Below are 15,746 nucleotides of genomic sequence, written 5' to 3'. Positions count from 1 at the left end.
TTTCCTCATGATGCCATTGGTTCATTTGCCAAGCACTTTAAATCTGTCTCCTCTAGTTCACGTCCCTTCCACAGATGGGAATAATTTTTCTCTCTCTCTCTGTCTAGGCCACTCATGAGTTTGAACATCTCTATCAAATCTGCCCTCAAACTTCTCTCCTCTGAAAACAACTCCAGCTTTTCCAATCTATCCACATAACTGAAGTCCCTCATCCCTGTCCCATTCTTGCAAAACTTTTCTACACTTCCTTCAAAGCCTTCACATCCATGCTAAAGTGCAATGTCCACAACTGAGGTACAATACTCGAGTTGAAGCCGAACCAGTGTTTTATAAAGATTCATCATAACCTCTTTGCTTAAATCAAAGGATCACATTTTCATTTTTAACAATATTCTCAACCTACCCTACCACCTTCAATAATTTGCGCGTATATATTCCCAGGTCTCTCAGTTACTGCGCCCCATCAGAAATGTAGCCTTTCGTTTACATTGCTTCTTCCTACCAAAATGCATCATATCACACATCTCTGTATTAAAGTTTTATCTGCCACACGTCTACCCATTCTACCAGCCTGTCTATGTCCTCTTGAAGTCCACTGCTATCCTCACAGTTCACAATACTTGCAAAATTTAGTGCCATCTGCAAACTTTGAAATTGAGTCCTGTACACCCATGTCCAAGTCTTCAACATAAATCAAGAACAGCTCCTATTGTATAGCTTCTTCTAGTCCAAAAAGCAACTGTGCACCACTACTCAGTTTCCTGCCGCACAGCCAACTTTGTATCCATGCCCCCACTGTATATTTTATTCCATGGCTTCAGCTTTGCTGGCAAGCCTATTATGTGGCACTTTATCAAACACCTTTTGGAAGTCTACACAAACTACATCAACCTCACTACCCTCATCAATCCATTCTGTTACCTGATCAAAAACTTAATCAAGTTGGTCAACCAAGAATTGCTAACAAACTGGTACTGGCTTTCCTGAGATAGTCTATTCAAAAAATAACTGTTCATCAATGTCATTGTATTCAGTGTCAGCATCAAGCTCTTCCAGATCAGGTACAGCATCTCTGATCCTAATTTCAGTTAACGCCAGTTCAGTAAATTAAGGGTAAAAATATTTTCACTGCTCCCAGTTAACCTTACATGGGTACTTTTCTGTATTACTTTGCACTATGTGAAGTGACATCTGCCATCAACATAAGACCATGTGACAGTTGGTAGACCCAAACTTATTTATTACGGCAGTGCTGCCTTAGTAGTGTATTGCAATTCCATCAAGATTTAGTGCACATTGATGCAGCAAGGTAAAAATACACAATCAAAATGCTTCGTCTAAGGCCACTTTTAAAAATCTCAACAGAGTCATATGAACTAGCAGTGTTACCATTACATGCCTTATACAAACCTGTTGTAAAGGGTCCTTCTGGGATGAAGAAAGCACCCACTGTGATAGCAACCACTGTGGCAAATTTAAAAAACCAAAACCTAAAAGAAAAAATGGTTTGTCAGGTTACCATCAATAATGGCTGTTTCTAAAGTTTAAGACAATCTTGTATCCTTATCATTACTGCAGCAAAGATCGGACAGCAGCAAGGAGAAATTTAATGATGTATTTCAATGTGCCTGCATAATTTATCGTATCCCTCATCAATCTTTTCATTTCCATCAATTGTACATATATTGTTAAAACAGTCATATACATTTATATAACAAAGGTTTGACAGTATCATTGTAATGAAAGAGGACAGGAAAACACAAGATTCAGATGTTAGCAGTACACCTAGTTCTTTAATCACTGCTGTTCTCTGTAATGTCTCATTATACTGTTCATCTAGTTCTAAAACTGTCAAGACTTTCCACTGTGTAAATTTTGATAGAGGTGCAACCAACTATTGGAGAGATTATAGTTCTGTCTCATTATATTTGCCTGCCTTTGAGGTAAAATAGATAATATCAGTAGTGGGTTTTAATTTGAGGGAAGAGAACTTGGCGCAAGCCTCAAGATTTCCACAATATCAAATGTTAGGGGCACAAACTCATCCAGGCACACCTTACTTGACCAATATCAAAGTTGAATTGTCAAAAGAAAAATGCCTCAGGTAAGACAACTCTCACTAAGTCTGGCAACAATTGCTCTGGTCAAAAGCAAAATTCTGTGGATGCTGGAAATCTGAAACAAAAACAACTGCTCTGGTCAAACTGTTAACTTCTGGTCACCAAGAAACAAAGGGAGATATTACAGCAATGGGAGGGAGCCCACAGAAGAGCCACAAAACTGATCAGTATTGTCAGAGGTTTGAGCTATAAGGGAAAAGCTGAAGAATCTTGGACTTTTCAGCCTGGAAAGGAGGCAACAGCAACTTCAAAAATGCAGTGACTTAAATGTAGAAAATGTTCTAGAATGTTTCATAAAGGTGTAAAGGATAAATAATAAAAATTAAAAAATAAATAAAATTGAATAGGGTAACCAAAAACTGTCAAAGATGAGGGAGGGAATTTTCTCCATGTCGGGCAGGCTGGTCAGGAGCGGGTGCAGGCAAGCACGGAGCTGATCTCCACCCACAATTGGCTACATGCCGCCATTTTACGCGGGCGGGTCAATTAAGGCCCGCCCAGCATGACGCACACCGGGAAGCACTCAGCACTACCTGTGTGGGCAGGGGGAGGAGGAAGAGTCGGGGCCTGCGCAGAGCGCAGAAATCTCCCTCAGGCACTGAGCTGCCTCAGGGAGATTAAGTTCAGTCATAAAGATGGGAAAATAAAAAAAATTATTCAGACATGTCCCCTCATGTGACATGTTTATGAATTTTCATAACACATTTTATTTAATTAATTAGTCCTTCATGAAACCTCATCTTGCTCATGGATGCGAAGGCCACCTGGGCTCTTAGTCAGCCCACCAACCTTAAGGTTGGACGGGCAGCCCTGACAAGTACTTTAATGAGGTCATTAATGGCATCAACAGGCCTTTGACAGTTTGGCGGGCACACAGCTGATTCCTGTGCACGTCCACCTAACTGAAGATCAGAATAATGCACGGTAACGTTGGGACGTACGCCTGATGTCACTGCGCATCATTTTACATGTCGGCAAGTGGGGCCCATCCCCACACACCGAACAGAAAATTCTGCCTGACAATTTTATGGAGGCAAAGGGTTTAAGGAAAGAATTTCAGAGTCTGGGACCAAGGTGGTTGAAGGCATAAACACAAATTATGAATTGAAGGAGGGGGAAAATGCACAAGAGGCCTGAGGTAAGCATGCACATTTATTGTGTTAATCCACTAAACTCCATTACTCAAGGAAACTTAATTACAAAACAAGCTCAAATCAAATTTCCAATCTTAATCTCATTTGGAGTATTTATTTATTACACTAGACACCCATTTCCAAACCTCCTTACAGCTGGAGCTGAGTGCCACTGGCACAGCCTGGTAGCAGATCAATTTACCTTTTCGCTGCAGCCATGATATGGGAGGATAACTCAGGTACTTCATACCAAAAAGTAAAAATGTGTAACAAACCTTGGGTCAAAAGCAGACATACAGGGAGAACCATAACTAAGTCACTTCCTATCACAAGTCTAATGAGAAAACTACAAAGTTTACAGCTGATTACACAATCGTTGCTTGAAATCAAATTGCTAATAACCCAGTCCCTGACATAAGCTTGCAGTCTACAATGTCCTTTATAATATGGGAATGGTGCATATTACCCATTGTGTATTGCAGCCCTTGGATCCTGACTGCTCTTCACTTTAATCATCAGCAAGGAAAAAAGAAGGTAGAACATTGCCATGCCAAAGCAAACCCGGTACACGGCCTTATATCCAACCAGCACGTCACAGTTCACCTGTCCATGGACTCCAGGAATGGATGTTTCCATTCCACCATCACAAAATCCAGGAATCTGAATAGGAAAGAGGAGGTGATAAGAGAAATTAAAATCCCTCAAGCTTGTTTTATTGACACATATCACAGCATCCATTAGTATTTTAAAAGCACACTTTAGTACAAAGTAAAACTAAAAACACATTTCTTGCATGGAAATAGTTTATCTCCATAGGTCTGAAGAACTTGAGCGTTCATTCACCACTTTAAGACAATTCATATTCAATTCTTCAATGCAAGTTATCCTTCCAGTTGTGTGTAAATTGCACAAGATGCTGAACTACAAGGAAACAAATGAATATAGTCACTTTAGATTTTCCAAGAATGAGCAAGCGATCCAGGGCCATCCAAACCAGAGTACTTCCCACAAGTTTCCATCCTGCTTCTACTCAGCGCCAACCAGTTGCTCAAATTGATTTGTTGTTACTACAATATTCACTGTGTGCTAATTATCCATTTCAGAGCTACAACAGCATCTGAAATGGAGATCATGAACTCGTGCAAGTCTTGCATCCCCTTCAGGAGTCCTGCTGGTGAACAACAACTTGCATTCACCTAGCACCTGTAACGTAATAAACTATCCAAAGGCACTCCACTGGAGTATTATAAAATAAAATAACACTGAGCCATATGAGGAGATTAGGAAAGATGGCCAAAAGCTTGGTCAAAGATGGAGGTTTCAATGAGTACCTTAAAGGAGGAAAGCAAGGTAGTAGGTAAGTGAAGAGGTCTATGGAGGGTATTCCAGAACTTAGGGCCTAGACAACTGAAGGCTCAGCCACCAAGAGTGGAGTGATTAAAATCAGAGATGCTCAAGAGGCTGAAGTTAGAGCGCAAATATGTCCGAGGGACTGGAAAAGATTACAGAGCTAGGGAGGGGTGAGGCTATGGAGGGATTTGAGAATGAGGCCAAAAATTGAAAATCAAGGCATTGTTTAACTGGGAGCACAGGACTAATGAGTGAAAGGGGTTTGAGCAAATTAGGACATGGGCAGCAGCCAGTTGGATGACCTCAAAATTTTATGGAAGGTAGAACGTAGCAGCTGGATGATGTTGAAGGGGTGTTGGAGGAGTTTAGTGTGAAAAACCATGTCAAAGGCAGTAGGCCTAGTAAAAAGGGATAGTTTGCCTTTGTCACAGTCACATCGAATGTCATTTGTGACCTTAATAAGAGCCTTTTCAGTATGTGACATTGGCGGAAATCTGACTGAAGGGATTCAAACGTAGAGTTCTGAGAAAAATGAGCAAGGATTCAGGGGGTGACAACATTGTTCAAGGATTTTGGTGAGGGAACAGAGGTTGGAGATGGGGCAGTAGTTTGCAAGGATGGAAAGGTTAAGGGTTAATTTCTTGAGGAAAGGCATGATGGTGGCAGATTTGAAGGAGGGGCAAAACCCAAGGGAAGCTGGGTGATCTGTAGTTTAGTGGGAATGGGGTCACAGACAAGATGAGCTGAGAGGGGGCATGAGCGGAGATAGGAGAGAAACTAAAAGAAAAATACAGAAGGTGACAAAAAATAATCCATTGCTTCCTCAAACCTGTTGCTGGAGGTGAGGATGGAGAAGACAGGAGAAAAGGGTTTAAGGAGACAGCTTGCAGTGCAGAAAAGAATCTGGGGGTTACCTTTTAGGCTAAAGGACCCCTTTTAGCACACACATTTAATAATAAACGTCTTTCTTATGCCTAGAGCAGAGTTGAAACAAGTCAATTTCTGAATAAAATGGAACCCTACTCTTGATCCTTTGCATCTGATTAAAAGGATGTCAGTGTTCCTTAGCACATGGTAACATTGTGGCTATGTTACTGGACTAGTAATGTAGAGGCCTGGACTAATAAACCAGTGTACATGGATTCAAATCGCTGCAATGCAGTTTGATCAGTTGAGTTTAAATAAAATAAACTTTAAAAAAATAGTATCAGTAGAAGTGACTACAAATGCTGCAAAACCGCAATTGATGTCTATGTTGAAGGAAATCGGTTGACCTTACCCATTCTGACGTGGGATGGCAATCCCACACCAACATAGTAGATTTTTTAAAAATTCATTCATGGGATGTGGTAAGTCGATGGCTAGGCTAAATTTATTGTCTATCCCTAATTGCCCTACAGAAGGTGGTGTTGAGCTGCCTTCTTGAACCGCTGAAGTCAATGTGGAATGAGTACACCCACAGTGCTGTTAAGCAGCGAGTTCCGGGATTTTGACCCAGCGACAGTGAAGGAATGGCGATATCCGTGTGTCAGGATGGTGAGTGGCTTAAAGGGGAACTTCCAAATGGGTTGTTTTCCCTTGTGCCTGCTGCCCTTGTCCTTCTACTTTGTAGTGGTCGTGGATTTGGAAGGTGCTGTCTAAGGAGGTTTGGTGACTTCCTGAAGTGCATCTTATAGATGGTACATACTGTGCGTCAGTGGTGGAGGGAGTGAATGTTTGAGGATATGGTGCTAATCAAGCGGACTGCTTTGTCCTGGATGGTGTCAAGCTTCCTGAGTGTTGTTGGAGCTGCATTCATCCAGGCAAGTGGAGAGTATTCTATCACACTCCTGACTTGTGCCTTATAGATAGTGGACAGGCTTTGGGGAGTCAGGAGCTGAGTTACTCGCTGTAGGATTCCTAGCCTCTGACATGCTCTTGTAGCCACAGTATCTATATGGCTAGTCCAGTTCAGTTGCTGGTCAATGGTAACCCCAGGATGTTAATAGTAGGGGATTGTGCAATAGTAATACCATTGAATGTCAAGGGGCGATGGTTAGATTCTCTCTAGTTGGAGGTGGTCATTGTCTGGCACTTGTGTGGTGCGAATGTTACTTGCCACTTGTCAGCCCAAGCCTGGATATCGTCCAGTCTTTCTGCATTTGGACATGGACTGTTTCTGTATCTGAGTTGTCATAAATGGTGCTGAACATTGTGCGATCATCAGTGAACATCCCCATTTCTGACCTTATGATTGAAGGAAAGTCATTGATGAAGCAGCTGAAGATGGTTAGGCCGAAGACACTACCCTAAGGTACTCCTGCAGTGATGTACTGGAGCTGAGATGATTGGCCTCCAACAACCACAACCATCTTCCTTTGTGCTAGGTACCCAGAGAATTACCCTGGGTGTCTAGATTACTAGTCCAGTGACAATACCACTATGCCACCACCTTCCCCTAAACTGAATTCTTAACTGAAGCATTAAAGAGCTGCAGAAAATGTGTGATTTGGCACACACAATGCTCCAACAGAGAATCTGTGCTGATTATACTGGTAGACTTTCTGGGATTGGAAGGAGGTTCCCTTACTGCCCAAGTATGACAAGCAACCAGTCCACTATTTGGGAGACCTATTATTATTATGATATTAAGGAAGTCTAGTGGGGGTAGCCAGACCAGGGATTGGATCTTGCATTTATGTCCATTCAAACACCCTCATTGTCCTTCCTCATCTAATTCCATCAGCGTAACCCTCTACTCCCTTCTTCCTCTTAAATGGATCTATGCTATTTACCTTAGCTGCACACTCTGGTAACAAGTTCCACATTCTCACCACTCTCTGGGTAAAGACATTTCTTCTAAATTCTCTATACCTAAAACATTAGGATGTATTTGTATGGCTTGCACTTGTAGACCAGGTTATACATATGTGAAGTATATTGCCAACAGATACCCAACCTTCTTAAGCTGCTCTTCCATTCCTGGCATTAACATAATACAAGCCACTCCCACTCCAAGGAGCAGAAAGAATGCGAAGATCAAACGAGTCACTGTTGAATTTTTCCCACTTGGGCAGCATCCACAGAGAAGACATGGTGCACTGCCACATAAACAGGGTATCTGCAAAGAGAGAGAAAATAACCAATGAAACTGTACCTTGATATAGTAAGGCCATGAAACATGTAATTAGTGTTGGATTTTTTTTACAACTACTTGTAACATGAATGTTTGCAATTAATATTCTTTAATACTCACTGAAGGGAGTAACTGTAAGTGAAATGCATAATACTACACTACAGCTATAAGAAAGAACTTGTATAGTTTTTATTATTTCATTAATTCTCCCTCCTTTCTTAATGAAAGTGTATACACCGGATTATTTTCGAACATTACTAAAATGAATTTGGATAAAGCATCGGCACTACAAACAAGTTTGTAAATCTTGAAACAGTTTATAGGGAGGAAGGGGAAATAGTACTATCTTGTCATAACTCCCATAGCAATTCATGCCTCTAACTCACCTCTCAAATTTGCAATTGTTTGAGCAGTAATGATTTTGAAAGCCAAAAGTAATGAAAGGAGAACAGAAAGGTGAAGAGAGGTTGAAAGCCTACCAGAAAAAGTGGAGGAAGTAGAACCTGTGTAGGTTTTTAAAAACAGTTTCTAATTTAATGAAAATAAAATGAAATAAGGACATGTGGAAACAAAAAGGAAAATGGGACCAAGTGAACAAGGCTTTCAGAGAGATAGAACAAATGAACTGGATCAAAATCTATATTTAAAATTCTATGATTCTTCTATAAAGTATCATGAAGTGGGAAAGAGAAGCCTGTCCATCGACATTTTTAAAGAAGTATTTTAAATGTCACCATGAAATCAGCAATTTAAAAAAAAAACACCTGCATACACAAAGATCAGATACCAGCTTGGCACTGCCCTTATGCCACAGTTTTGCCACACCAACATTTTCAACATGCTAATGCCAAAAGAAAGCATAACCTTATCAGTGCAGGCTGGCATTAGTGCGCTTGAGAGCACTTTCAAGAAACCATACTTAGTGTTTATTACAATTTTACTTCATTTATTTAATACTGGAAAACTTGAATAAAATCAAATACACACTAGAAATGCTAAAGAGCTCTGGTTAATACTTTTATGAGTTCAAACAAAATAAACTAAATGCAATAATCAGCATGACTTTAGGAACATTAGGCTATGCCACACTAATTTACTGGGATTCTTTGAGGAACTAACTATTTGGAAATAATTCACTTAGATCTGCAATAGCAATTGATGAAAGGTCTAAACGGGAGACCTTTTAAAAAAAAACAAAAAGAATAAATTTAATTAATTTCACTGAATTTGTTCACAGGATTGAAAACTGCCTTAGCAATAAAAAGCAGACATGAAATTATATGAAGTAGGCGCTGTCTATGGACAGACATCAGCACAGATTTATTTGGGGCTTCGTGGTTTTCACATCAATCCCAAATTGTACTGGAAGAGACACTGCACTTTTATAGCCCAACATTCTTTAGTGACCCAGAATTAAATATTCAGGTGACTTGCATTGAGAGCATTGATAATATTTTGAAAGGTTGGGCAAGTGAAATGGTTCAGCTAAGAAAAACAATGTAACATTAATAAATTTAGAGAAACATACTGTGGAATAGGAAACAGGCACTATGGCCTGGATTTACACCATGTCAGGCTGACTCTGGGACCCTTTAAAAATGGCAGGATGGCTCTGCTTACCGGATTTCCGACCCCATTCCTGGGCTGTCTGAATTTCAGGAGCACCTTTAAAGGGTGCAGGTTGGTTCCTGTAAAAAGCCCACTCCAGACCTGGCTGGGTCTAATTCGGATATGGGCATGTCCTCCCTGTCTGCAATTTTCTTGGAGTCAGGACAAGTTTTTAAAGAGTCGAGGTTCACAGCCCCTCAGAGGAGTTGTGAACCATAGTCTGCATGAGCGGACCTTTTAAAAAGTAAGTTCAAAAGGTCCGCCTCATGCCCCGTATGCCAAACTCTGCCCTTCCACCCATCCCTTATGGTTCCTCTTGCCCCCTATGCCAAGCTATGGCACTTCCATGTCCATTGAACTATTGTACATTTCTAGAACCAATATACACCCACAGTGTATAGTGGTCCGTGTATAAAGAATCTTTGAAAAAAAGTAATCAATTCATAGCTTTCTGCTATGTTTGAAAAAAATCTTCACTGCAAGCCAGTAAAAGTGTCAATCATCCAGGCCCTTCAAAGTATCAAAAACCATAAACCCTTGAAAGCATTTAACTTGAGTAAACAAACATTATGAAATTGACAGTAGAGATCAGACAGCCTGAGCTGTCAATCAAACAATATTTCCCCCAGGGAGCAGCTGTTTCAACAAACTTAATGAGGGTACATAATGAGGCTTGGCTGAAAGCCTAGGTAGTTAATAGAGCACTAGAACATCTGCTCATCAAAGGAAACATTAATAGAAGAAAAAACATATTGCCCAATTCCAACAGAAACTTTCAAGCCATGGCAATGACAGAGCAGTGATTTTCTTTTCTACCTGAATACAGCTATCGCCATAAATGTTGCATTAGAACTATTCTAAGACAATCTTTTGTTATGATCCCAGCTGATGCTATAGCTGGACAAGCCTGATCCAAGGTTGGAACCCAGCTTGATAGATCCTAACTTTAATGTTTGTTGAGATACGTGGAGAGTGGCTACTGAACAGAGTCACTGGAGTCAGCGAATGAACTTTTAACTAAGGGATAAAACATTTATTTAACAAAAAAAATCAACTATATTACAATACTCCTTCGCCCACAACTATACCTTTACAGATATATACAGATTTGTAAGGATAGCACAAGTTACAAAAACTATCTTATACTCTAATGTTCACAGTAAGAACACAGTTCAAGTAATCCAATTGGCAACCTGTGGTCAGACACGCCACACTCTGAAACCAAGTGATAGATACCTCTTCAAATAGATGCTATGGATCTCTCAACTCCACCCCCCACTCGCTTGTCACACCGTAAGCCAACTAGTCTCACTGAATTCCGTCTTTCACACGAGAGTTTCTAATCTCCACTCTTCAAGAACTCACCTTGGAATCTTCTCCCAAACCGAAGCTTTCTCTTGGATGCCTTCCGTAAGGGTTCACCCCCGAGGTTTCAAACTCTCCTTCTGATGTTCCTCTCCCCTGGGTCACTTTAAATCTGCATTATTCATCTTTTTAAGCATGAAGCTTAGAGCCCTTCTCTGTTCCTCACTCTTAACTTCACTTAACAATATCTTTTCAAGCTTCCTGGCCTTTCTTTGACCAGAAGGTCTGCTTGGGATCTTTCCTGTTCCTCTCCCCTGGATTTGGAGCCTTTCTTCTTTTGCTTGGGACTAGCTCTATGTCCCTTTGCTCCCGTCTCTAGCAGCTACTTTCAAACAAGTTTGGTTTGGAACTCAAAACTGCTGTTTCTTTAGTTTGTGTGTGTGGGTGGATGGGAGGGGCCTGCCTCTCTGAACCCCTGTTGCTAGGCAACAGCACCATTTTTCTAATTTTGTGTTTGCGTTAACTTCTCTTAAAGTTGTAAAACTCACAAGAAATGCAGGCATCTTTTAAAGCGAAACTAAAACTCAAATTGAGCTTTTCTCAACACACAATTCCAGGAATACAGATAAAACTTAAACATTAAAGATATATCTTAATCTTAACACACCCAAATACACATAACTTACTTAAACTGCCTTTATTTCATAACACTTTCAAAGATTAAATGCTAACCTATATCCAAGTTTTGGGTAGGGTATTTGTGCAATGGGCAGACCACACTCATGGTTGCAGTTATGGATAAGGAAAACCATTAGTTTAACTAAATTCACCCCCATCCAGAAAACACCAACAATTATAGCATCCATTTCTTTATTAAATGATCTCGAGGTTTTTGTTTTCTTTGCTGGCTGGAGGTTTATTACAAATATTGATCAATTTCAGTATTGAAAGCATCTTCTTTTATCAGTCTCAAACAACCTTTGACTACTACGAATCTATATTTTTCTCTAAAATTAAAATCTAGCTTAAGTTAATATTCTAGGTGTACCTTTTCTATTCTCTTAATGCTTTTGTATATTTCTAATACAAAAATCACACAAGTTTGTCATATCAATCCTTTGGACAAATACAATGTCCAACTGACACCTGCAGCAAACTCACTATTTTAACATGATATTCCAGCGAATAATTCACATTTGGCCAGCCTCATTTAGCAATTTTACATCTCACAGCCACCCATCACATTTAATCTTTCAAAATATGTGTTGTGTGACCCCCAAGAATTCAACTCCCCCATTTTAAAAAAAATATTTTTTCTTATATATCACTTGGTTTATTTAACATTATACCTCGTTAGCTTTTTCTCTTAAAACTAAATTCACACCCCCACTGAGATGATGGACCAGTCTTCCTGGGGGAACGTCATGCTGTGCCCTGAAGTAGGAACTTTATCACTCCTTAATGCTACTTCAACTACCTTTTTTGTCTTAGGTAAAATATATTTCTATTCATAAGTTGTTGTTAAATACTATTATAATACTTCCTTTTGTGATAGTAAGAGGATTATTAGAAATATTGGATGAAGTCTGTGAATTACATATAAGAAATTATGTAAGGTATCACCTTGGAAATGCTTTTAAAATCAGAATGGAAGTTTTTATCTGTAGAAGTCCATATGTTGTACAGTCTAGCCAAGGAACGAAAGATGCTTACTCGAGATTTAAGTTTGACTATGTTTAAGATGTTCTGGACAGTTGTTAACTTATAATTCACTTTAATTAGAAAACACACAAGAATTGGAGGCAGGAGTAGGCCAATCAGGCCCTCGAGCCTGCTCCACCAATCGATAACATCATGGCTGATCTGATTGTGGCCCCAGTCCCACTTTCTTCTCTGCCCCCCTCCCCCCCACCCCCATAACCTTTAATTCCCTTGTTGATCAAAAATTTATTTAACTAAGCCTTTATTATATTCAATGACCCAGCCTACACTGCTCCCTGGGGAAGAGAGTTCCACAGACTAAAAGATGGTATTTCTCCATGCATTGAACCAATTTTATTACGTCCAACAACTAGGATAGCTATTACTAATGTAGTAAAAGAATAGTTCAATACTGGAATACTTGTTTAGTGCTTTGTCTGGTAAAGTTTAATCCTTTATGATCTGTTGGATGTAGTCTTAAAGTTGAACGAGCCATGAATATAATTATTTTGGTACCAACAGAAGTGTATAATCATTAGATTATGTGATGCCAAACTTATTGTTGCAGTATTTGACTCATTAGAGGGATGTGCAAAATCATAGCACAGAAATGAGTTTGTAGTTCTGCTGAAGGGTCATGAGGACTTGAAACGTCAACTCTTTTCTTCTTCGCCGATGCTGCCAGACCTGCTGAGTTTTTCCAGGTAATTCTGTTTTTGTTTTGTATTTAATGAGTTGTTTAAGGTGTGATGACATGAATGTTTGCGCTATTGCGTATTAAACCAAGATTCACTCCTTTATGTTACTTCAATCTATTTCTCTCTCCAGTTTGCTCTTTGTCTTAGACACATCACCACCCCTCCCGTTCGGGAATGTGCAACAGTGTCTTAAGTCTTTTACAGCAGTAATTAAAGGAGAGTCAATAACTTAACTAGAAATTTTCCAAGATAGGCTCTATCTCCACAGCAGCCCGGTCCAAAAGCCCAGCTCAATATACATCCCATCAAACTGGCAGCTAGAGATTTGTTGCTGAAAACTCTGCATTTGCTGCAGTGTGCTCATTTGACAGTTTTCATAAAAAGCCAAATAAAAAGTAAATACAATGTTAATAACCAACACAATATCATCTTATTTCCCATTACAATGGAGACATGTCTTGCAGCACCCTAAAACCCGTCAATGTAATACTTCACCGCTTTCACTGATTTATCACAGAAGAGCAGTGGCTCACAGGTTTTCAAGACACTATACATTCAAAATTTCATCCTTCGGCACACCCCTTACTGCAACACTCAATCCAGCTTCCTTCACAGCTTGGAAGGGTATATATGTCGGGAAAGAAGTGGCGTAAAATTTGGGGATTTGCCAGACATTTGGTGCAATACATACACTTTCCCCTTACCAACTATCAGTTTTTAAAGCACGGAACGGGTTCAGAAAGCTGTATGGAATTTTACATAATCGGATCAAGCCAGTTAGCTATTTAAAGGCCTTGTGTCCACCATGACTCAGATCTTCAGTATCACAAGTCAGTGACATCGCCAGTCCAGCACAGAGGCAATGCATCTATAAAAAACATACACATCAGACACAATAACAGGACTTAAAAAAAACATGCACCCCTTTCACCTCCTCCCAGCTACCAGCAGAAATACAAAGAGAAAAGCGCCAGCAGCCAGGATCCAGGCACAGGGTTTACTTTCCCTCTTTGTTATCCGCTCGATCTGCAGTGATGACGGAGAGCCAGCCGGCGCATTCTCCCGCACAGCAATTCATTTGCAACCGGTTTAGGACGGACACTTTCGCTAAATTATCTGCGGACCACTGCATTGAAGCTGTGCACCTACCCAGCTGGCTAATGAACAAGCTCCAAGCACAGCTCCCATTGCCCCTGCTGCTACTCCGGCTCCTGGCACTGGGAATGAGTGGAACACACAGAGTGACTGACAGCTTGTTTACACCCGCGCCGCTTCCGCTCCCCGTCTCTTCCCCTGATCCAGCAGCACAACCCAGGAGCTGGCTAAACCTCAGCAGGAACCCTTTAACTTCTTTTATTACCAAAATTTGCGTTTATATGTTTCCCTCCTTGAGGCAAATAACTATTCGTATCTTTGTGTTATTTCAAAGAATTTGGCAAGTTGTAAATTTGAACTATTTTGTTGATGGAGGTAGCAGCACGGTGAATTCTCCTCAATGTTATTGCTGCTGCTCTCAATAAGTATTTCACTAGTATCTCCAAAACCCTCTCCTTTGTTGTGCGTTGTAGCCCAGAGCCATCATAAATCCCTTCTCTTTTATAAATCCTCATTCCACAACAAAGGTTTTGTGGCATAGTGGTTAGTGTTCCTGCCTCTTAGCCAGAAACTTAAGAGGCCAAGTCCCACTCCAGGACTTGATGACCAAGGAAAAGTGTTCCTAACACAGATATCAACTTTTTAAGTCCTTCCAACATGCACCCCTGACAGAGAGTAAGAGTAGGAGAAATTCCTGGTCAGTCATGAGGTAGATAGAAATTGGAGCCTCTACCATCACTATCCAGGCTACAATGTGCACGTGAAAGTATTGCTGCAGCAGTTTAGTCTCCTTGCAGGGACCGTTCACTGTATGGCCGGTGTGGGTCAAATTGGTGTGAACAGCACATGGTTCAATCTTTTTTCCGGCTGGGGTTGATCTAGGACTTGCCTCCTTGCCCTACCCGAGGTGAAAGTTGCGATGTGGTAAGTTGGACCTACCTTCACGCAGAGAACTCAAGATGACAAGATTCCATAGCAAATCCACTCATGGCTCTTCTACAATCTCCTTCAGCACTACATTTGGGTGGATTTGAATAGTTATGTTCTCATTATTTGTTTCCCTTTGCCAGTCTCATTACATTGGCATTTGTCCATTCCAATAATTACAATTTGCCATTTATCAGTCCACCTTCCCAACCTATATGGATTCTTTTGCATTTGGTTGACCCATTCTACATTTTTGAAACCCCTTCCCTCAATTTTTTCATGGTTCCCTTCCTTTCCCTCCCATTCAGTTAATGCTACATTCGCCTTCATTTCCTACCCTAGTGTGCTATTCCCAGCTGTTTCCTTCTTCTCCCTAAATTACTTCCACTTCTCCTTCATTACCACCCATTCCACTTTCCCTCAATTTCTATCCATTTCCATTTTCACTGCCATCCATTTATTTCTAAACTCTCCCACTCCTTCTCCTGTGATCTATTTTCCTCTCCCCAGGTATTCAGTTCCCCTGCTGTCCATTACTGCTCTCCCCTTGCAATCTTTGTTGGCAGATTTTCCTCCATGTACTCTTCCTATGTGATTATTTAGCACCAAAAAAGGAAAAATCTATGAACAACAGAAGAATGTGGCAAAAAAGCTAGGTCGCAATAGCTAGGGTTGGTGGCCAAAATTACCATAA

The 15,746-nt window shown here is 40.5% G+C and overlaps 1 protein-coding gene across 3 annotated transcripts in view; it reads right to left on the bottom strand.

The window, feature by feature from the left end:
- serinc1 (serine incorporator 1) overlaps positions 1-14,314 on the bottom strand; it is a 35,089-nt gene extending 20,775 nt beyond the window's left edge. The window contains exons 1-4 of one of the 3 annotated variants that reach the window (XM_041187482.1): positions 14,180-14,314; positions 7,542-7,703; positions 3,720-3,913; positions 1,411-1,490 (exon numbers count right to left, since the gene is read on the bottom strand). In XM_041187482.1, the coding sequence (XP_041043416.1) occupies positions 1,411-1,490; positions 3,720-3,913; positions 7,542-7,703; positions 14,180-14,218 (475 nt within the window). In that variant the 5' untranslated portion in view covers positions 14,219-14,314. Of the gene's footprint in view, positions 1-1,410; positions 1,491-3,719; positions 3,914-7,541; positions 7,704-10,691; positions 11,065-13,961; positions 14,070-14,179 lie in introns of those variants that run through there. The other 2 variants (XM_041187483.1, XM_041187484.1) reach the window with 2 other exon arrangements.
- Positions 14,315-15,746: the final 1,432 nt, after the last annotated feature.

Source organism: Carcharodon carcharias, chromosome 5 (assembly GCF_017639515.1).
Source record: "Carcharodon carcharias isolate sCarCar2 chromosome 5, sCarCar2.pri, whole genome shotgun sequence".
In the NCBI taxonomy this organism is placed as follows: domain Eukaryota; kingdom Metazoa; phylum Chordata; class Chondrichthyes; order Lamniformes; family Lamnidae; genus Carcharodon; species Carcharodon carcharias.
The sequence above is the reverse complement of the archived record's forward strand: the minus strand, read 5'-3'. Positions and strand labels throughout refer to the sequence as shown.